The 22,180-nt window shown below is 40.7% G+C and overlaps 1 protein-coding gene across 1 annotated transcript in view; it reads right to left on the bottom strand.

Moving 5' to 3' along the window:
- Positions 1 to 19,272, bottom strand: part of TAFA4 (TAFA chemokine like family member 4) — a 51,434-nt gene extending 32,162 nt beyond the window's left edge. Inside the window, exons 1-2 of the mRNA XM_072876421.1 lie at positions 19,193 to 19,272; positions 15,953 to 16,068 (exon numbers count right to left, since the gene is read on the bottom strand). Coding sequence (XP_072732522.1) covers positions 15,953 to 16,068; positions 19,193 to 19,272 — 196 coding nt within the window. The remainder of the gene's footprint in view (positions 1 to 15,952; positions 16,069 to 19,192) is intronic.
- Positions 19,273 to 22,180: the final 2,908 nt, after the last annotated feature.

Here is a 22,180-nt window from a genome sequence, read left to right as displayed (position 1 = left end):
ATCGTTGTTGATATAGCCTAATATAAACTGGAAGGGAAACGCTCATGCTCAGTTTCAGTTCCTTTTCTAGTTAAAGTTCTACCTGATGTTCAGTGAGCTGAGCTGGTCATTGCTGCAGTCTGACCCACACCAGCTACACGGGCATATCACCTACTCACTGGCTGTGACTCAGTCCCCCGGCTCTTTGAAGATCTAGTCCAGCAATATGCATTCTTGGACACCATAAGAAGAGCAAACTGAAGACCAAGATGTGCCTCTCCTGGATACACTGGGGCAAATAACAGAAGATTAAATAAGGAGAAAGTCACATGAAAGCTGGGAGAATATGTTCTAACGTGGGCAGTCCCACTACTCACTCAGACAAAAAAAGCAATCTATGCATGTGTTCTGCTGCTGCCACCCAGTGGGGAGGTTGAGTAGAAAGCACTTGAGCAAAGATCGATGGCTAACAAGGGCTGAGTGAGTCACTGTCAGATTGATGCTTATTCTGCACCTTGCTGTCAATGCCATCCAAGACAAAAGTTTTCAGAGAAAGTAAAATAAAACAGGCGCTGAATAAGAAACCGTTGTAACAGTCTGCTCTTTCTGCACAAGGACAAAAGAGGCACTCTGCTGCTCCAGCTCATTCCTGGCGCTGCCTGTAAAATCACTCTACGGACTTGATCCTCTTCAATCCTGCAGCTGTTTAGCTATTTTAAGGTGCTGGAGCTGACAGAGGAATGGTTACACAGAGCTTTGTAATACGCAGGATCTCAGCTTATACCATCACAACTTTCAAGTCTTCAAATCTACAAATTTCATTGCAGTTAAAATGGAAGTTCAGCAACTACCTTGCATACACACATTTGAAAATCCTACTGGCTGCTAATCTGCAGTGATAGGTATCTAAATATCTCATTCAATCTGACTTTAAAAGCCCATATCTGCCTTGTTTCAGTACTTGGGAGCTCAAAATATAGATGTGTAGAGCAAAATGAGACTCTGATACTCTGCTATCTACTTAGCATCCCCTCATAGATAACAGGGGGCCTCAGAATTGGTAAATGCATAACATTTTCATTATCAACATCATTACTTGTGGATGATGAAGCAGAAGCAGTGATAACAATTTAAAGCCAGCTCAAATTGTCAGGGTACAGTCTACAGGGCAATTTATGAAGAAGATAAATTTCTGATGCTAATAGGACTCTACAGCAAGACATCAATAGGCAAGAACTCCTCCAGAAAATCAAGGAGAACGGGAGGGAAGCAGGGGGAAGTGGACTGACTTGGGACTGAGAGGAAAAGACAAAGCTTTCCTCAGCAGTCTAGCTGCACAATCAGCACTCTGCTTTGTGAGACAGATGCTGCTGAGACTGACTCTTGTTTCTCTATGTCCATATTTTTCATATCTTCATAATATTTCCTGTAAAATTACTACAGGCAACATAAAATTATCACTTAATCCACAGCATCAAATCCCACTACACAGAGATCTCCCAAACAGCACTAGTGGTGCAGCAGTCAACAAAGAAGGGGATGATGCTTTCTTTTTGGTGTATGGAAGTAGGTGAACTGTGGCCCAATAAACACCATTTACCAGTACTGATGTTCAACTACACCATCAGCAGAATGGAAGAATCATAATTCACATTTCATCCATTTTGACTACTGAGGACTTATCCACATCAGCCTAACTTTTTTATTATCTTGGGATTTGTATAGCAGTTGGAAAGACTGACACATGTTGACCTCCTTGTACAGTTAACCTCCCTGAAAAGCCGGGATACAATCAGAATCCCTCTACTTTCTAGCAAGTATTGAGTGCTATAAATAATATTCTACTGGAGTCATAGGCAAAACTTAGAGCTGCCCTGTCATTACATGGCACCAGGCACCAGGTCAGCTTTCTACAGAGAATCTGCAAGTATATCTGCCCTTATTTTCTGCCATATGTTCAGTTCAGCTCTGTCTGAGCAAGACACCAAGCCCAGGACCTTCTCAGTGCCTAATTTCAGAAAGATTAATTTAAGATAGTTATGTCTTGTCAGTAAACAGATGTCTTTGATTTGCCTCTATACCAAAACACAAAAAGCCCATTTACCTTTTTAAAAAATTAACCGTAGCATTAAAGCCCTGGTAATTCGCACACCCATACAAACATTGCATAGACAAGACTTGCATAGCACATAACATCACAACATAAAGAATAATCTCAGCCTTTGCACATTTCTACCAGGTTACTGCTCAACCATGTTTTAAACTTTAGCCCTTGTTTGGATACAGGACAGCAGAATTAACTCAAAATGTACAATATATTATTTAATCTCTGATTTTAGTCAAGAGGGTATGTAATCATTAGCACAGACCTATTTATCTCCCTCTCATTTCATCATTCAGTAATTTAAAATGTGACTTTTGAATTTCAATTGGCTTATCAAGTGCTCAACAACATCACGAAATCCCCTCTCTACTGAAAGTGATTTCTGCCTTTCTTCTTCCTTGAAGACTGTCATGTCCTGTTCACTCTATCAATCAGCCTGACATTATCTTCCTTTCACAGAGAAAATAGCTTAAGTCATCAGATTTATGCAAAAAATAACAAGTAGCTCTCATTGCCCCAGAGAGTATTTTGCAATTGGATGTTGTTCTTCATACGCTCTTATTGAAGCATAGTGTTTATCCTTGTGTATTTCATACTGTCTTCTTTTTATAGCCATCAATTCTTTGCTTAATGCTTTATTTACAGTGTTATAACATCAATGACCTTTTTAAAAAAAGAATACTACTTACTGATTTTCAAACAGATACAGAAAAAAAAGGTAAAGAGAAAATGGAAAGACAGGGGTATTTAAGAAATCCATTAACACAAAATGGAATTAAGATCTGAAATACATACTCATATGCTAGTATAACTCATCTGTTAAAACACGGGCCTCTAAACACACCACAGCAACCAGATAACTCCAGTGATCAGCATCTTCCTTTCATGCTACTCACCCTGTGTGGTATCTCCAGTGTAGATCAAAAGCACCTTTGCTTTGATTTAAGCTTATAATCTCATTCTTCAACTAAATAGTCACTCCAACTTTACAGGGAAAGAATGGTGTCTCACTAAAAATGGCTTATTGTTTTGTGGAAACCAGAATGTTACACATCTTGGTGCTGTCTTAGGACTTGATTGTATTTTTAATGTTTCTACCACTGAAGTTGGCCAAATGGTGGTGAGGAATGGTACTGTCCTTGTCCCTGGAGAAGCTCAGAGGTCTGCATGCCCTGAAGAGTGATGCTATCAACCAGTCATTTCAATGGGGCAGTGCCAGAGTGCTGTTGGCACCTCCTAAGATTGATGCTACCTGAGCCATCACAACTGCTGAAGGACCGAAGTCTAAGAGGGGCCTTGGCATTCTGGCTTTCTACGTAGTGAATGGAGAGACAGTCGTGTCACAGTCACTACATCTCTCACAGGGGACCTGAGCAGGGCACAACAATGTTTCCTCCCCCGACTCCTCATCCTCAGTCAGCTAGCATTGTTTGTGATCTAGCAAGGAGCTGTCAAGACATTACTGAAGGGGAGGTCATACCCTTCTCTGCCAGAGGTCAGTACACACTGCCTCTCAACTCTAGTTACCTTAGTGTTGCCTGTGCTTTGCACTGACTTCTGCATGAAATGCATATCAGTTTCTTGGTATGCAATGACTGTATTACCACCTCACTCACCTGTGACAGAAGGACCCCACTTCTTCTCTCCCCCACCCCCACAAGCAAGTGGCAAACCAGTTGAAGTGAATATGCTAATATAAGAGCAGTGGCAATTAGCAATATCCATTGTCTCATTACAACTATCTGCTGAGGCTGCCACAAAACAGACATCTTCCCATTGCTTGCCCCCTGACTGAATTTATCATTTCACAACATGCAGTTTTTCCTTAGTCAAGGAATGACCTTGCTAATACTGTTTATTATCTAACAGATCTCAGACTGAAAGCCCATGTCATACTCCATAAAAAAATATAGTGAGCAAAACTTAATAACTGTAAGAATAAAGTATTTAGCATTTAGTATTTGGCATTTAGAAAAATGCCATTTCTTTGCATGTCCTTTTGGCCAACTCAGCTAACAGACTCTGGACTTGGAAATACTGGAAATAAATTTGGGAAGGAGCTTACTGGTCACTTGTCAGCTTTGATAGGCGTATATCTTCACTGTAGCTGGCCAGCACAGTGCAATGATGGTATTTAAGTACTGCTCTGTTTTGTTTGCATACATAGTAGTCCAGCCGCCAAGTCTCAGTCAAGGCAATCTAAATATAACCTCTGGCACTGTTCTGCAACTGAGTCCAATTTGTTCCCAAGACCTGGAAGCATTCACCATGCACACATGTGTGTTTCAGCCCCTCATCTGTTAAATGAGAATAATCACACTTCATTTGTAAAGCACTTCGTGTTCTACTGACAAACACCTTGTATTGCTTTGATTTCAGTGAGTCTGGCTGCCATAGTAGAGTTACTCCAGCATATCGCTGTTTATTTAGACTGAAGCACTTGGGGCAAAGACCCTTCTCTTTTGTTGAGAGGCAATACAGAGAGATCACCTTTATCCCTCTGGTAAACTGGTCATTCTGCAGCCATAGTTCTTTTTAATGCTGTTTTGACGCAGTTCTTGCTACAGCCAAAAGAAAAATGGAAATGATTTTGCAAAGAACCCTACTCAGGCCTTGGTTCTGATCCAGAATTCAGTTAATCCTAATCCCTTGGTACTGGGGAAGGGTCAGGAAAATGCTTTCCATAGTCACTGATGGATTAGATTTGTTCCCCCAGAAGACGACATGTTTTCAGAGTAAACTCTCCTTTCTCTCTAGCTTGGCACAAACTACCATGTGATACAGTCTGATAAAAGGATGTTTCTTTACATTAGCATAGCAGACTTATTTGTCAGTTGTAGACTAATTATCTTGGCTCCTTGTTTGGGGACTGTAGCATCCCTTGCAGTAAATGGCATTTTGCTGAGGGCAGCAATTTTACTCCATTTCTAAAGAATGTTGACACAAAGTTGTGGGGGTTTTGTATTTCCAGTAAATATAGTGTATGGCGGAGGGAGAAAAATAGCACACCTGCCACAGTATTTCCAAATGAAATGTCAAACTAGTGCTTTTTCCTATGTAGTTCAAACAACAAAAAAAGTTGAGCGTAGGTCTGATAGTAAAATCCACTATGTTGTTCTCTCCCCATTTCTGAAACCTTGAAAGTAGAACAAAATCTGAAACATTAGCTCAATGCAAGTAAATTATTAAACTCTATTATGAGTGGGCACTCCCAAAAATAGACAACTCATTTGGACACACAGTCAAGCAAGTGTCAGTCCTAAAAGGCAACTGCCAGTGCAACCAGGCTTCTTTTTCTTTTTAAGCAAGATGCATTGAGAAACACTGAGAATAAAAATATCAGTTACATTTTAATTCCTCAGTGACCCAACAGTGCTAACTCCAACAGGGTGCACCTAGAGAACAGTGGGGACCTCTTTCTACATTCAAACTGTTTTAGATGAGAAATTTCAGTTGATTTAGTTTTGGGGTTTTGTTTTGTTTTTCAGTTGGAGGAATACCAGCATCTGCTGAAAGGGCTCAATAGACAGAAATAATTAGCATATGCACGATTTGGGCCAGACACTCATGTTGTTAGGGTGATTTATGCCAACTGACATAATTTGCACTTTTTTCAAATTATACTCTGACTTGATTTTCATGCTTTCAGTAAACTATATTTTCTAAAGACATTCTGAGAATACTTAGGAGTAGCAACAAACATCAGTGACCATATACAGTCTAAGATCTTCCTGTTTGATCTCCTCTGAAGAGGGCATCTCCTCAAAACGGTAAGTCATAAGAGGACAGGCACCATTCTTTTGGGTGACCAGTTATTTATTGTGCCTCATTTAAAAAAAAAAAAGGGGGGGGGGGGGTGCAAAGTGTTTGCACAATTATTGCTTATTCATGAAATGCAATAATCTGGTTCCATAACTTCCAGTGCCTCAATATACTTTTTATGGTATCACCAGACTGTGCAAATGACATCTTTGGGACGGGGGGTGGGAGGGGGAAATGTGTCAGAAAGCCTTGGTACTTTCAAATTGTATAGTGTGTAGGACAGTATAAAAAAAGCTGTAAAAACACATTTATAGGGAAAACAGATATTTCCATGCTCTTTTTCAAGAGGTTTTGTCTTTCATTGTGTTGTGCATTGGACTAGGAAGAGCACTGGATCCAATCTGTTACCTTACAAAGGTCACAGGGAATGAGGGACTTGCATGCTGTTCTTCTCTCCCATTTTGCACTGTTTGTTGCTGAAGGACACTTGTGCTCTAACCAAGTAGGCTAATGCCACCTCAGAGCCCTTGAACCCCCTCATCTTCATGTCCCATCCAGTGACAATCCTGGGGCAGCACGAAGGAGGAAGATCAGCGTGCTCTCTATCAACTTTTATTTCCTGTGATGTAGAAGGAAATCTCCCAAGGAAAAAGGGAGCTACAGAAGAAAGGATATACAGAGCACAAGAGATACTCTAAGCTTTTTCACCCAACCTGAAAGTAAGATGCATAGGAAAGATTACCTTGATACATTTAAAATTTTGGTTTACAATTGCTTACAATTTCATTTTTGCTATCAGGCATCAATATCCAACATGAAACTAAAATCGCCTATATGCAACACCCTACAAACACCCGTTAACACAATCATGATCTGTTACACACAGATCCTGCCATTGCACCCCAGAAGTATAACGCTTCAAGCTAATTTGCAACAATTTGTCTCTGCAAAAGAGACAGTAAGAGATCTGTTTATTCCAAAATATTTGCTGCATCTTAGCATGCTACTTTAAAGAAACACAGGTGTAAAACTAATGGAAGAATTGATATCAGGAAGATGCAAGCAGTAAATAACACTAAGAGAAATCCTGCCTCACACTTATGTAGTCATTATTTCTTTAAACAACAACATAAGTCAAAAGAATAGTGACCATCACTGGACTGCAAGGCATATGGATGCTGTCCATCAGGGAAACGAAAGTAGAAATAAAGAAAGACAATAAATAAAGGCAGGCCAAACACTAAGCAATAGAAATGTTGATCCTAGAATTTTCCACTCATAACTTCTGTCATTTGCAGGGTATCCTTAAAGATTGCCACCCTGGAAGATAATGAATGTCAGGTGTAGTCTCCACTCCTGTGCTGATGGACAGCATCTCCAGTCTGATGAGGAGAGATTACCCTGCTGAACCCTACAAGACATCTTTAATCTCCTGATTTAGAATCCATTGTCCTCTACCAGTTGTCACTCTCCTGAAGGAATGCAAGAATGCTGCCAAACACTGAAAAACAGACAGCTGCAGCAAAAGGCTATGGGCAGCAATCTGGAGGTGCTTCGCCAACAAAACACTTAAATGTTAGTAAAAAAAAAAAGATTCATCTGCAGGTTCTTCCATTGTTAAACATTTTCTGGTTTCCAAGAAAAAATGCTTATTCAAACATGTCCTTGAAACCAGAGACATCAGCACCGTAAACTTTCAAACTAACATCAAAGGGCAGCTCTCTGGCAGGGGAAAACACCATGATTGGCATGAGAGCAGAGCTGAGCACTTCTTCATGCAGTCTGAGTGGACTAGGCACAGGTGGGGCATGTTTGATGCTACAGCCAAGTATGACAAATAATTTCCTCCTCTTTAACTACAAGGTGAATATTTTGTACCCACCTACAGCCAAAACCATGGGCAAATGGAAGCCAGCATCAAGGGTCAGCATGTTCTAGCCTGCTTCTGAATCACCCTTCACCTGGCAGCACAGACAAAAAAAGACACTAAGTCTAAATCACCAAATCAACAAAAACTGCTATTTCCATGGACTTTTATTCAAGCCTGTGCAGTCACTCATTTGGGATGAAACTCTCCAGTAGCACAAGGCCTTACAATTACATTAAAATTGGACTTTAAGTTCGGGACAGGCTCTGTGCTGCTATTACAATTAATGTAATTGCAAGGCTGTGGCAATGCAGCCCATGCAGTAAGCACAGACATGTCAATCAATAGCAGAACAGGCCCTAAAGCAATTTCCGTCTCTCAAAATGGCAGTGATTTGCAAAACACTGAATGATTAATTCTGTAAGAATGACTGGCTTAAGGGTTAATAAAATCATAACTATGAAGTCTAACTTTTCTGCTGGGACCAAAAACCGTATGACATATCCGGAGCAGGCTGGAAACTAAATCACAGAAGAATCACAAACTCCCACTTCAGTGGGGTCAGGACTTCATCTTAGGCAGGTCTTTTAATCATTTCAGAGCAAGGAATTCAATGCAAGTCCTTTACATTTCAATCTATTGCCTTCATCACTCAAGCATCCATCCTACCAAGGACTTGGTGTGTTGACCTCCATGTAAACCCAGAGCAGAGCTCCCGAGTAGAACACATTCCACTTTTTGTTGCATCACTTCACCCAAATTAACGCTGAGGACAAGATGCTTTCCATTCTATTTGTCAATTTTCACTTATCCAACCATTTCTTTCTCCCCACGTTCGCACAAGACTACCTATTTGCAATATAATATTTTTTTGTAATATAAGTCCTAAGTTTGGGAGAAGTAGATTAAAAAGAGACATAGAGCAAAGAAAGCTTTCTTGGTTAGAATTTTGCTCAATGGAATGTAAAGATTATCATTTATTGCAGATAGCAGTTATATAAAAAATTATGCTGTCAATGTAAAAGGAATAAAATAAAGACAGTCTTTTCACAAGCTTTCCCCAATGGTTTTAAAATAAGGTCACTTTGATATTGCGGGAAAGAGCTTGGTTTCAGCCTCCTGCTATACAGATTGATACACTGGACTTGGCCATTTGTGTGTTAAATGAAACTCCATCTTCTTTTTGTTACAGGACTTCCTCCCCCCTCCTTTTTGAAACACGATGAAATATGATACACAAAACCTACACATTCACCAGTTTGTCTGTAATTTTTTCCCCCCGGACTCCCTGGAATACACAAATCTTTTCATATACAATCACATTCCGTGCAGTTAAAGTGTACGTTCATGGAAAACTATACCAGAAGCTATGTTTTACCCTACAAAAGACCAAATTAACACTGAATTGCTCCTTACTGGTAACACAACTATGCATCCAAATTGAAGTCATTGTCAAAATCTGTCATATATATTAAAAGTTCTCATTGTGATTGGGGGGGAGGGAGAAGTATTTATTTCTCTTTTTTCTTCTCAAAAATAAATATACCAGCAAACTTCATGCAGCAAACTCTGCTCCTTTTTGTCTTAAAGGGAACCTATTGCTCAACTGAATTGCTTTCCCTACCTTATTACTTGAAGAGATTACAGCCAAGGCTGTATATTGTAGCTACCCTATATTTAGAAGCTGGATAATAAAACACATAAATAACACACTGAATAAAACATTAAGACATAAAAGGAGTTAAATGGAATAAAGGGCTAAAGCTTATTGTGCACTAACCGTGTCTGACCCATTGAAATACAAAAGGACTCATAATTCTAATTAGTAAAATGCACAGTTATGATTTAAATCACGAGAAAGCAAGCGCAGTGCCTGTCTGCGGCTGTGTGCTGGACCCCCTTTGGCGGCCTTGCAAGGCCCTCTGGTGGAACTGGAAACCATGCCCGTGGCAACCCAACAACACCACTAGGAAGAATGACATTCCTACCCAAAAATAAGGGGAGAACAAGACACCTGGGTTTTCCCTTTTTCTTTGAAAGCTGCGATATTTCTAATATAAAGCTGCATTTTTTCAGACACACAGCCTTCACTTAAGTAGATGAAGTCCTGGAGCCTGTGTAAGGGAGGAATTTTTCCTCCAACTCCAATAGGGACAGGATGCTGTCCACAAAGTTCTTAAAGTTTTGAAAACCTGCAAGTGATGTGGAACAATCCAGTCTGCTACCAGACCGCCTGAAACCAAAAGCATGATCAAGAGGTATTAACAGGTCTGAATTCCAGCTGACAGTGACATTTCATACTCAGAGTTTAAAAAAAGCAGACTCGGAGGGTCCTGCAGACCAAAACAACGTCTGATACATCCCTCAGTACATGAATTGCTGTTCTGTGCATAAAGGGGCAACCCTCTGCTGGGATGTTCCCAGTATTATTTATGCCCACCTGCTACTCAGCCCCCAAGTCCATCCAACGGCATGACTGAATCCCTTATTCATCCTTCAGATGAATTGTGATGTTCATTTCTTCTTCACCTGATGCCCGCTTTACTGATAACACACCCCACACTGACAACTCATCAAGGTTCTACCTATCATAGGCTGCTATTCCTCTCTTGCTACCTAGTAGAAGGCAATGAAGCATGCACTTTCCCAGTGTGTTGGAGTGGTCGCTAGGTTTGGGGGGGGGATTCTTCCACTCCTTCAGGGTACTGACTTCTCTATGCTGTTTGGGACACAGAAAAGTGTTATTAAACACCTAGTTCAACACATACCCTCTGTACTGCCTTCAGCTGGTCTGGCTTGCTGTCCGTTAAGGGCAGATCTTTGCCGCAGGTCCATGTACATACAATACTTTCCACTACCACATGACAGGAGGTCTGTTTCCATGACAAACAAGTGACTTTGACCATCCCACTGATAGGTTAGACCAGTACCTCTTTAGAGAGCAACCAAAAAAAAAAAAAAAAGACACACGCATCCTGAAAAAGACTGCTTTCTGTGAGCCATAGCAAAGGCAGAAAGACAGCAGCAGCGAGGAGAGCCTTTGTCTTCTGCGTCAAGTGCACTGCTGCATTATTCACTCAGATTGCTCCTACACAAGCTGAGCCTTTCCATACACATCTCCCTGTTCAAGCACCAATCAGAAGAAAACAAAGGAGAACACTCATGGTGTCCTGGTTTCAGCTGAGATAGAGTTAATTTTCTTTATAGTAGCTGGTATGGGGCTATGTTTTGGATTTGTGCTGAAAACAGTGTTGATAATACAGGGAAGTTTTAGTTGTTGCTGCACTAGTCAAGGACTTTTCAGCTTCCCGTGCTCTGCCAGGTGCACAAGAAGCTGGGAGGGGACACAGCCAGGATAGTTGACCCAAACTGACCAAAGGGCTATTCCATACCACATGACGTCATGCTCAGTATATAAAGCTGGGGAAGAAGAAGGAAGGGGGGACATTTGGAGTGATGGCATTTGTCTTCCCAAGTAACCATTATGCGTCATGGAGCCCTGCTTTCCTGGAGATGGCTGAACACCTGCCTGCCCATGGGAAGTAGTGAATGAATTCCTTGCTTTGCTTTGCTTGCGTGCGCAGCTTTTGTTTTACCTGTTAAACTGTCTTCATCTCAGCCCTCGAGTTTTCTTACTTTTGCTCTTCCGATTCTCTCCCCCATCCCACCAGGGGGGAGTGAGCGAGCGGCTGCGTGGTGCTTAGCTGCTGGCTGGGGCTAAACCACGACACATGGAATCCTACAAAATTATCTCAGATCCCAGTCAGGCCCTGCTCAGCAGAGTCTACAAAAGAAGCTCATCTTTCATATGTGACGGAAATCACCAGTTCCCTGAAAACCAGTTAGGACGGCATCCTGGTTGCTGGAGACCACATCTAAGATGCCAGGCAGCAAATTACAAATTTTCAGCTGCATTTCACTAAGCAAAGATGTGCAGTTTAAAACCTCTCAGGCTGGTGATAATTCCCCCCTGAATTCACTTCCCAGTCTCTACAGTCATGCATATTCGCTTGCCACTGCCATTTTTAAAAAGACTTCTCCCATTTAACCTCCAATAACCCTGTAAATAAAAACGTCTGCAGTGCAACAAGGAATAAACTCAGTGAAAAGAAGTTGCTACTTATTTTGTTGGCTAAAAGACCAAGTTGGCTAAAAGACCAAGCTGTCCCAGCGCACTCACAGTGATTTATCCCTATGATCTGCATCATCCTGAAGCTACGGGAAGCAAGCAAACCATTAGGGCTACCACTGAAGTCTTCACTTGAAATCACAAAGAAAAGAGAAAATGTGAACTATGTTAGACAATTCAGAGACAAATTTGGCCCTGCTTTAAGATAAAGGTATATATTAAATATATGGATTCTAGGCACATTAATAATAATGGACTTCCCAAAAATCTAGACCCTTCAGCAAGCAGGAGGAGGCCAGAAGCATTTCAGGTGAGCATCATCACACAAAAATAAAACACAGCAGCCTCAAAAAAGCCAAGCTGCACTGGTAATTCATGACAGAAACTGCTCAGCTGGCTATATCAATTAATGGTCTGCAAGTCCAGCCCCCACGTGAGGTGACCTGAGGAAGTGTCTTTTCAATGCTTCATCATTTGTGGATCCTGACTTATAGCAGTGAGGTGAAAACAAATCTTTTCTGGTACTAAATGTATGTTGCTTCATTCAGCACAGCATGGAATTGATAGTTATATCAGTATCAGTTAGGTACTCTGGGAGCCTGAAATACTGCCCAGTTTTAAATAGCTATAGTAAGGTTGGTGCTTATACCTCCCTCAGCTATTGTCACTGCAAAAGACAAACTCTTCAGAAGGGTAATTCAGAGCAACAAAGTCAGATGAATATTCTGAAGTGTCGTCTTCTCTACATAGATGTACAGGGAGCCTGCTGAAATAATCTGCATAAACAGCTTCTTCCGTGATCTAATGGTAATGAGAAGGAACATTTCTCCTCTACCTTTTGCCTAGTTAACTCTGCCACTCAAAGCAATTACAGTGTTCAAATGAAAAATAGGCTGCAGCCTCCAAGCTGAGCACAAGATCCAAACTGCTTCAAAGCAATGGCAGGATTGGCTTGCCAGATTGAACAGTCTCTTTCTCTACTGACAGTTATTTGATGGTGGTGAATATTTTGCAGAACAAAAGAAAGAACCAGGTCCGTCTTACACTTTATTACAGTGAAGAGGTCCTTTTTGTCAAAGGGATTGCTCAATGGCATTCTCTCTCACTTTTCAGAAACAGGATGGTTATTGGGTCCTTAAAGATCTAGTCTCTGTTCCTGTCTGAATATTGCAGAGACAGCTGTCGAATGTCATTCTTTCAGGCACCATCTAACATGACCAAAGTCAATAATTGTCTTTTCCCGGATTAGGCTCCTTAAAAATGGCAGTATTTTGAAAGGAAAAAAGTCAATCCCCACTTTTCATCTTAAATTCTGTTGTCTGCTCTCAGTTAATAAACTTTCTTAGCTTTAATGAGTAAGCATTTTTTCAAAAGTGACTAGTGATGTCAAGTACATAGTTTGAAACACATCGATTTTCAGGAGCAGACAGAGCATGGTCTTAAAAACCAGCTCCTCCTAAAGTATCCCAGGCTAGGCACCTCATGCCTCTTAAACAGCATGTATTTCCCACCTCAGTACATAGCGGTCAGGTTGCAGCTGCTTGACCTAAGGGACACAGGACAAAGCCTTTGCCAAACCCAAAGCTTGAATTCATCCCTCTAACATGCTTCAGTACATTTTACTTTGAAAAATTTTAGTGTTGTCTATTGACTGCAAAAATTTTATCTCAATTGCCATCCAAGAACATGCTAATTTGTATTAAACAAATGAGGCTAATTATTTGCTTTCCACAAAACAGGCTACACTAAAAGTTCTAAATTATTTGCTTTCCTGATGAACAAGACGTTGTCTTGCTCACATATCAGATTCCATCACAGATCTCAGAAGGTCGATCTAGGTGTCACATCAAACAGCAAAGATAACATGAGGCTGGGAAACGTAGGCCCCTTGAGGAGAGCCCCCCAAGCCCTCTAAATGCACTATGGTGCCAGACGTCAGACATGGGGAGCTGGAGAATCAAAAACGGGGTGACTGTTTCACCTGCTACATGGAATCATAAAGTGGGATGGGGGTCACTTCAGTGTACACATAAGAGAAACTCATGTCTGGGAAAGAATATGACACCATAGTCTAAAAAGGTGCATGAAGGCTCCAGCTTCAAGGGTGTCTATTTGAAAAAGAGCTCCATAATCTGACCAAACTATTCATGAAGAGCAGAACACTTCTTTAGCCTACCAGAGAAAGCACTGTACACAAATGTGCTTAACAGTTGAGCAGCTTGATTGTGTTTTACAGTACCTCTTTGATACGGGGGAAAGAATTCTTGTTGTCAATTAAAAGTATGCAGTCAAGCATTCTGAAACGTAATGTTAAAAAGATTGTCATAATTTACATAACACATAATGAGTGTTCATCATACAAGCCCACAACACAGGATCACTACTGCCTTATAACAGGTATTTCCCTTAAGTGCGCATGCAAAGTGCATCTTTAAAAGACAAAAATAACATTTCTTTTTACAAGACTTTTCCCTGAATGACAAAAGCTGCAGAAGGCTGTTCTCCAGGTTTTGCTGTGTAGTCAGCTCTGAAATGCCCTGCTAAGCAGCAGTTGTTTACAGGAAAGGTCAAGAGGGCCTAATTAACTTGTAATTGTGCATAGACCCCCTTCCTCATTGACATGATTCAACTAGTTTCCATAACAGCTACCTGCAAAACAGTAATATGGATCATCCTCTAACACTCTATTCACTGGAATCACTTTATGGACTTTTGCTGCAACATGTCAGTTATTCTCCATAGCCTGTGACTCCGTTTTACGGCAAACACATGAGTGCTGCACAGCACCAGGGGACACAGAGCTGGGTAAGGCAAGGAGGTGTTTTGTGTAGCTCTTGGACACACACACTGCTCATGTGCTGTGAGCATGTAGATAGACACAGCAGCTATATGCAGGTCACAGCGAGTCCTGCTTGTCAGGACTGAAGAGATTTTGGCGAGCACATGAGGAACCTTCAACCCCTACCTAGACATCACCAGAAGCAGCCAGGAAAGAGATCAATAGGTTGTCTCATCTGGAGGATGGAGCCTCTAACAAATGCATCCCCACTTCCTAGCGCTGAGCTGAAGTGGATGCTAACATTAGACGTGGACCCACAAGAGTCTGGCTCAGAGCTCATATGGACTAAGGCATTACACCTAATTTAAGAATGAGACTACATCACAAATAGCAACACTTGCAGAAATCCCCAAGCCAGCATGAAGCTAACTATGGTACTGAGAATGCAGTCATCTCATCATGGTGTGGCAGCCAGGCTTTTGACCTCTCCTAAAGAGCAGAGCTCACAGGTGGTATTTTGTTAACTTACCTCTCTCTCTTCTGGGATCAAAGGTGACATAGAGCTAATTCAGCTATCCAGTTTTAGGACTTGAACCAATATCTTTGCATTAGCATTAGTACATGTATATTTCCTTCTGCTTTCAAGCTGATATGTCTGCATGATCCTAGCACAGAGATGTTGCTTCGAAGATCCAGTCTGGTATCTCTTCATGAAGCCAACCCAGCTTGTTCTGAGCTATTTCAGGCATTTATAATAAGATACTACATTGTGCCTGGTAGATAGACCCTGCTACAATAGTGCATCCTCTTAAATGCAATGTCTTTCTGTTTGCCTCTCTATGCAGGTTAGGAAAAGAAGGAGCATACCACAAGCTGAACTAAACCACAGTTCAGTATTTGTGTTACTTAGTGAAAGAACTGGCTAACATAAGTCTGAGTGCTTTGATCTATTGCCCACCAAAGCCAATGATACCGTTGTAAAGTCTCTTGATAACAACTGGATTAAGAGGGAGAAGATAAAGATACATTTCAGAGTAACTTTGGATAAGGATAAAGCAAAAGGACACAAACAAATCCCAAAGTCCTAGCAGTCATGAAGTCACTCCAAAAACTGTCTGGTGAGCTTCAGTACATTAAATTACTGGAGAAAAAACATGAAAATTTATAACAAATCATTTTTTCTTGTTGTTGTTATATTTTTAACCCATTGCACTGATTATAACATGCTGTCAACAGCCTCATCAATTATCCATTGCTAAAAAGTGGGCTCTAACATTCTGCAAGTGGTATTAATTGGTCTCAGTAGCACATAATGAGTTTAAAAGCTCCTACCTGTGTGCCCCCGGGGATGGTGGCTAGAGGCGGACAACAATTTACAGCAGACCATTAACACATAGACCAGAAAGAGCCAGTCAGATAGAAGCATTGATTTGGCACAGAATCTCATCCTGGAGGCAGAAAAGGAAGCAGTTGAGTGAAAGAACAATGGGACTAGGGAATAACATAAAAACGATGCAGGGAAGGAAAGCTGAAAAGATGCTGAAGAATAACTAATATGGCTTATTACAAGGCAACACTGACAAAATCATATTCACGGATTGGTTGAGATCAATTCTTTGTTAAGCATGTTTTATAATTAGAAGCAATGCAATGGCTATCACACATCGTATTACCCACAAACACATATTTATAATAACACATTATGAGTGTAATACATTTCTATGAATCTGAAATAAGGGGTTAGGTTTGGGGGTTTTTTTGGATTAAGATCCATCCACATTCAAATTTAAATATACATATTTATAACTCGTGCTACTATTTTTAAACTGCACCTGCTCAAAATCATAGAAACATCACAGAAAAATGTCCTTTTTACCCAATACTTCTCAGGACATATTTGCTAAAGCTACCAATTCCCATGTAGCCATGTGCACGAATTGGCTGGATCTCCCAAGCACACAACATCTGCTAGCTTTCCTGGAGATCAGTAAGTTTGCTGAGGGTTACACACTCATGAAACCAGCACCTCAGTCAAATATGCAAGGGCTCACTGCTCTGCCAGGGTGTTAGAAACTGCATTTCAGAAAACATTTGTTCTAAACAAGGCAGATGTTGTTAGTGTTATTCATGTTAGTGTTAGAACTAAGACCACAAATCCTCAGTAATTTTGCTGCAAATATCTACAATTAAATCCCTCAATAGCTTATGTTATGCCATTCATCATATGGAAAGGTAATCTAATCACTCTCTTAAACTCAGTTATGATGATTTATTACCCATGCAATACATAAATGGGCATTATGCAGTTGAACCCTTAGATACAAGGTTCCACACTTTCAGCAAATGCTGTAAGCAGGAATACATCAAATTAATTAATGGCAATTTATAGATTTGCATAAATTGAACTAAATACTGCTTTCATAGCAGTGATGTTAGTCTGCAGTTAATCAGCACACTGGGATTTGGGCAAGCCTACCATAAGCATGCTTATTTGCACCAAAAAGTCCTTTGAGAACTTCTTTACCCTGAAGATTCCAGTTCTGATTCTTCCAAGTATTTTCTAAATAATTTGTTTATCTGTATATCTTTAAAATACCTGAGACTATTCAGCTAATCCAATATTCAAGTGCTGAATAGACTGGTAGTGTGAAAGAAAAAAAAAAAAAAGGCAAAACTCATGCCCTAGACAGCTCTACTATCAAAGGCAGGTGAAGCACTTGGATCCTGTTTTAAATTTGATCACCATCTACAAATGAAACCAAAACAGATCCCTTGTTTTCTCATTTAAAAGTCCTTGCATAATTTTCCCTTTCACACATCACAAACCAATTTTGTTCTCTCATTGTGTATGAATGGGAATGTTGATAAAGCCCAAACAAATCACAAATGCACTTATTAATATCAAAAGTTACGAGACCAAAAGCCTGTTGTATGTAAATATATTTTAGCAACAAACACTGTTTTATACTTGAGAAAAAAATACATTGGTGAAAAACCCAGCACCTTCAGCTGTCCTTGTAGACTTTACTCCAGACTACACACTTTTTAAAAAAGATACACAAATATTGCTAAAAAATAACCCACCATATCTACAGATTTAAGAAAAAAAAATTCCATGTAAAGAAGCTGCATTTTAAGGACTGATTTGGAAAAAAGGTACCTTTCCTTGCATTAAGATGGTGCTCTGTTTCAAGCCCAATATGTTGCCACCCTAATTACAAATGAACCAGCACAGGAAGAAACACACTGAGGCTCTTTTGCAGCAGTTTATAGGAGTCTTCTGCAAGCATGAATCAAGCCCAGAAGATAAAGACGTCACTGGTCGTTGCCTACCCTACAAGTATCCTCTTATGGAGCACTCCCAGGCTAATTCAGAGCAGCTACACTTCACCTAATAAGCGTGGACCTAATTCACCTCTTGCACCCAGCTGAACCACATAATGCTACTGCAGCTAATGGGATTGAGTCACTGTGAAACCAGCACAAATGTTATTATTGCTGTTGATCCAATATTAGTCTAAGGAAACTGCCCAGTAGGCTTTGAAATCAACCTACCATTTCAGATGTTAGTCACCCAAATCTTTCCCAGGTAACTGAACCTCATTTTCTTGAGGAGAGGGCTGAATTTAGTCTTAGTTTTCTTGCTCTCTCCATGAGAAACACACAGCTTACACCTCAAGCACCAGTTACCACTAAATAGGAAGTCATCATCTGTTCATCTTGCAATACCATCCCTCTGTTGCTCTAAATGCAAACACAGGAATCTGATCCAAGTACCAGTGGAGAGCCCAGCTCTGGTGTCACTCTGTAGTATCATAATGAAGACAGGGACCTTCCTTCAGGTTTCCCGAGGTGTGACTGAAAGCAGGATTTAACCCTTGGAATTAAATACCACAGATCAGACATTTTGGGCATGCCCTTTCTGGTGTGAGTTGATGGAAGGGCCAGATATTTAGTCCCAAATCATGCACCGCATGCTCAACAGCTGCTATTTCAGCATGCAAGTGAACCCAGGTGTTCCCACCATTCCCCGTGCAGGAGCAAAGCTGGTCTCAGTGGAAATGGTTGTGTGCTGACCTAATTTCAAAAGCTCTCCCAGATTATGAGTTTGACTCTTTTGAAGCCATGGCCCTGATGTTAGACAAGGAATGTGAAAACAGGTTTCATCAGGTTACAGGGTAACCTTACCCCTTTGTCAGTATATTCAAGTCCAGGAATAAGTGTATCACTGCAAAGCATCAACTTAGTTATATCCAGACTGAAAGGCTGCTAAAAGCATCCAGTACCACTAAAATTATACAACATCTGCAAACTTTAGTCTGCCTTGCAGGTGGACAGGACCCAAGTCTTCAGCCCACTAATATAAAGAAATACAAGAGGATCTTTAAAAAGGCAGGGAAAAAATGAAATTTGGCAGACAGATGCAGCAAGGGGTGCTGAGCCCTTCAGCGTCAGTGGGCTGCCGCTTTCAGAAATGTCAAGCCTTCATTCTCTGTTGGATTCAAGTAGATATTGTTGCTAACCAGAACAGCAAATCTTCAGTGTCATTTGAAAGATAAAAAGTACTCTTACCTTGGGGACTTTGCAAGAATTTTGTTCCAGTCAAACACAATTATTTCAGTCTGTTTTTCATAGTTTTTCCAGATTCCCATTTGCGGCAGCAAATAAGCCTTTCTGCATTTCAGAATTTTTCCTTCGCTTTGGGGACCTAGAAAGAAAGCCATGTTACACTGCAATTAACGGCTGGAATGGTGCTGTGAAATAGAGCTTCGTTACCAAAATCATTGTTTCACAGTGCCATCTACAGTGCAATCCAAGGCAAAAGGCAGCAGTCATATTGCTCTTTTCACTTGTTTCCAAGAACACAGAGCAACTGTGATAAGGCAGCTCTGAAATAGCACATTAACTAAAGGCAGAGTTCACTATACTAGAAATTACAAACATAATGGGCGCAGCTCACTCTGTCCTTATAACCATGTGCCCTCTCATCACTCAACCGCTGTGAAAGCTGTAAGGTCTAAGACACCATCATAGTGCAAACAGATTTCCACATGCTTACTTGAAACCTCCAACAGTTTTAACCAGAGATTATTAAAGACGGGGAGAAAATCTTTCATTGTCTTCATAAAGATTTGGCCAAGGCCCTTGGAGTCTGGCTGCCTCAGGAGCAGAGGGTCTGTAGGGTCGCATCCATGGGATCGTGTCCTTGTGATCAATGCATTATAGCACCCTCTGACACTTTTGTCTCTACTTGCTTCCAGCATCACATCTCACACCCAGCCCACCTATACCCAGAAGCTACATTTTGAAGTCACTATATGGAGACACTTTGGCAGCAGTACTGACACACGTTCCACAGAATAATGAGCTCAAACACTCCATTTCATAGACATTCGAGTCTCTTTGCTCTTATTGTTTATATTTGTTCTCGCACTTCTATCCCTGGGCTCAACTTAACCTTCTGCTATTGAAAACACAACACAGTGCAATTTGTGAGAGTAATAATAATGCGGTCTTCACCTACGGAGTGATCACAATAACCTTTTCTCATCTTCTTCCACCACTCTTTTCATTTCACTCTTCCTTTGATCAATTAGAAATTTGTTTTAAGAAACACAAAATGACATTATCACATTGGAGAGCAAAGCATCTCTGGGGTCACAAAAGCATGTAGGCAGACACCTTTCAGAAGCTTAGGACAGGAAAGCCCCTGGCTCAATACACTCAGCTCCTTTCTGTTCAGAATGCCATGAGAAAATAGAGTAATTGCTGGAATTAAAGAGGTACCAGGCCAGCAATCTATAATTAATCACATTTTACTCTGTCTTCCCTTTCCAATATGGAGAGTTTCAGACTGAGCCAAAATTGCAGTGCAGCAGTTCTAATTAAAAAAAAAACGTGTGCAAAGAGATGTCTTAAGACAAAGCACTACCATCCTATATTAATCCTTTCTTCCACGAATACACATAAAATAAAAAAATCAGTGTGCCTCAAAAGGCCTATTGAGAAAAAGCAAACAAACAGGCTTTTCAATATAGTATTGAATGACTGAAATGGTTGTGTGGTACAATTTTACCCATTTCATAACAGGACAGATAGATAAATATATTCTTACAGTGCTCTTGTAGAAATCAATATTGCAATATACTAACTTGGGTTTTAGTGCTTATCTGTTCCATAATTTTTATCAGAGAGGAAAAAAAAACCTCTGTAGATGCATCTACAGGTAAATACTAACTTTAGTGTAACCTGTTCTGTAAACATATGTTAAACACTGGTAAAAGACAAGGAAGTATTGATTATTCTAACTCATTCTAATTAAATGAATACAGCAAAAGAGGCAGATGATACAGCCACCAGCATATCTTGGGGCTTTCTGATGCCTTCCAGGCAGTGATATTTCTTAAGAAAATAGGGTTGTTTGAGGGGAGTGTAAGGCAAACTCCTACAGTGAAATCTTAAGTCTGAGATTCAGCTGCTTTATTTCAGTAAAGGAGGGAGGTCAGAGCAGAAGCAAGAGGCTCACCTGGTTAATAACGGTAAAAGGACTTCCAGGCTTCTCATGGCAAACCCATGTTTTGTGCGTATTTTGTGATCAGTGGTTTTAATGCTGGTCCCTGCCTTGTCTCAGGGTGCAGCATTACTTTGGAAAGCAGAGCTGCTTATTTGCAGGCTGCACAAACAAGCGAATCACTCCTGACCTTCTTCGCCAGGAGCTCTGCTGGGGCAGCGTGGCCTGCAAGGGCAGCTGCTCCCACCAGCGGGCATCAACCCTCCCACCGGCCACCTGCGAGCAAACTGAGTGCCGCTTTAAACAAAATAAAAATCAGCATCACCTCCCAGGAGGCACCAATACATCTGACAACAACTGGAATTTTGTGGATGAAGTCCTCGACTTCAATGCAGCAGGGTTAATTTACACAAGAGGGATTTGAACAAAAGTTACCCACGGAAAGCAATCTTATGAAGAAAGAGGTCATTTTTATACAACGAGCTCTAGCCAGGAGGCAGCTGAACCCCCACTTCCATCTCTAGCAAAGCTATAAAAAAGAATAGAAGGAAGGAGGAAGGGGGAGAGGCTCTACTCTCAAGCATTTATGCATGGGCTGGCCATGAACTACTCCTGCTTTGCACTTAGTTGCCCTAGACCCCACTTAAGGCCACACAACTCTCCCATGTCAGCCATTTAGGGCACCCAAACTAAGACTGTGGGTTCTGGTATCTAAAGGGAATTGCAATGGTCAGATCTGCTGCAGCTCAGCCGCAGCACAGTCTGTCTCTGTGCCTCCACACTTGGGTGAAATGGGTATAAATAGCATCTCTCTATGCTAGAGAAGCATTTCTAGAACAGAAATAACAAAGGTCTAAAGTTATTTGAAAATTGTATGGGCACTGTATAATTCCTTTGACAGATGGAATAAGATAGCATTTTAAATTAGGTACTTTTCCTACCAATATTTACATGTTGTAAAATACTTCTTACGGCTACTTTCTGTAAAGAATAAATTACTAAACCATTTTATGCCATCTTTTATAATAAGCTATTAAATAATTTAGAAA

The sequence above is a fragment of the Ciconia boyciana genome, chromosome 11 (assembly GCF_034638445.1).
Source record: "Ciconia boyciana chromosome 11, ASM3463844v1, whole genome shotgun sequence".
Taxonomy (NCBI): domain Eukaryota; kingdom Metazoa; phylum Chordata; class Aves; order Ciconiiformes; family Ciconiidae; genus Ciconia; species Ciconia boyciana.
The sequence above is the reverse complement of the archived record's forward strand: the minus strand, read 5'-3'. Positions and strand labels throughout refer to the sequence as shown.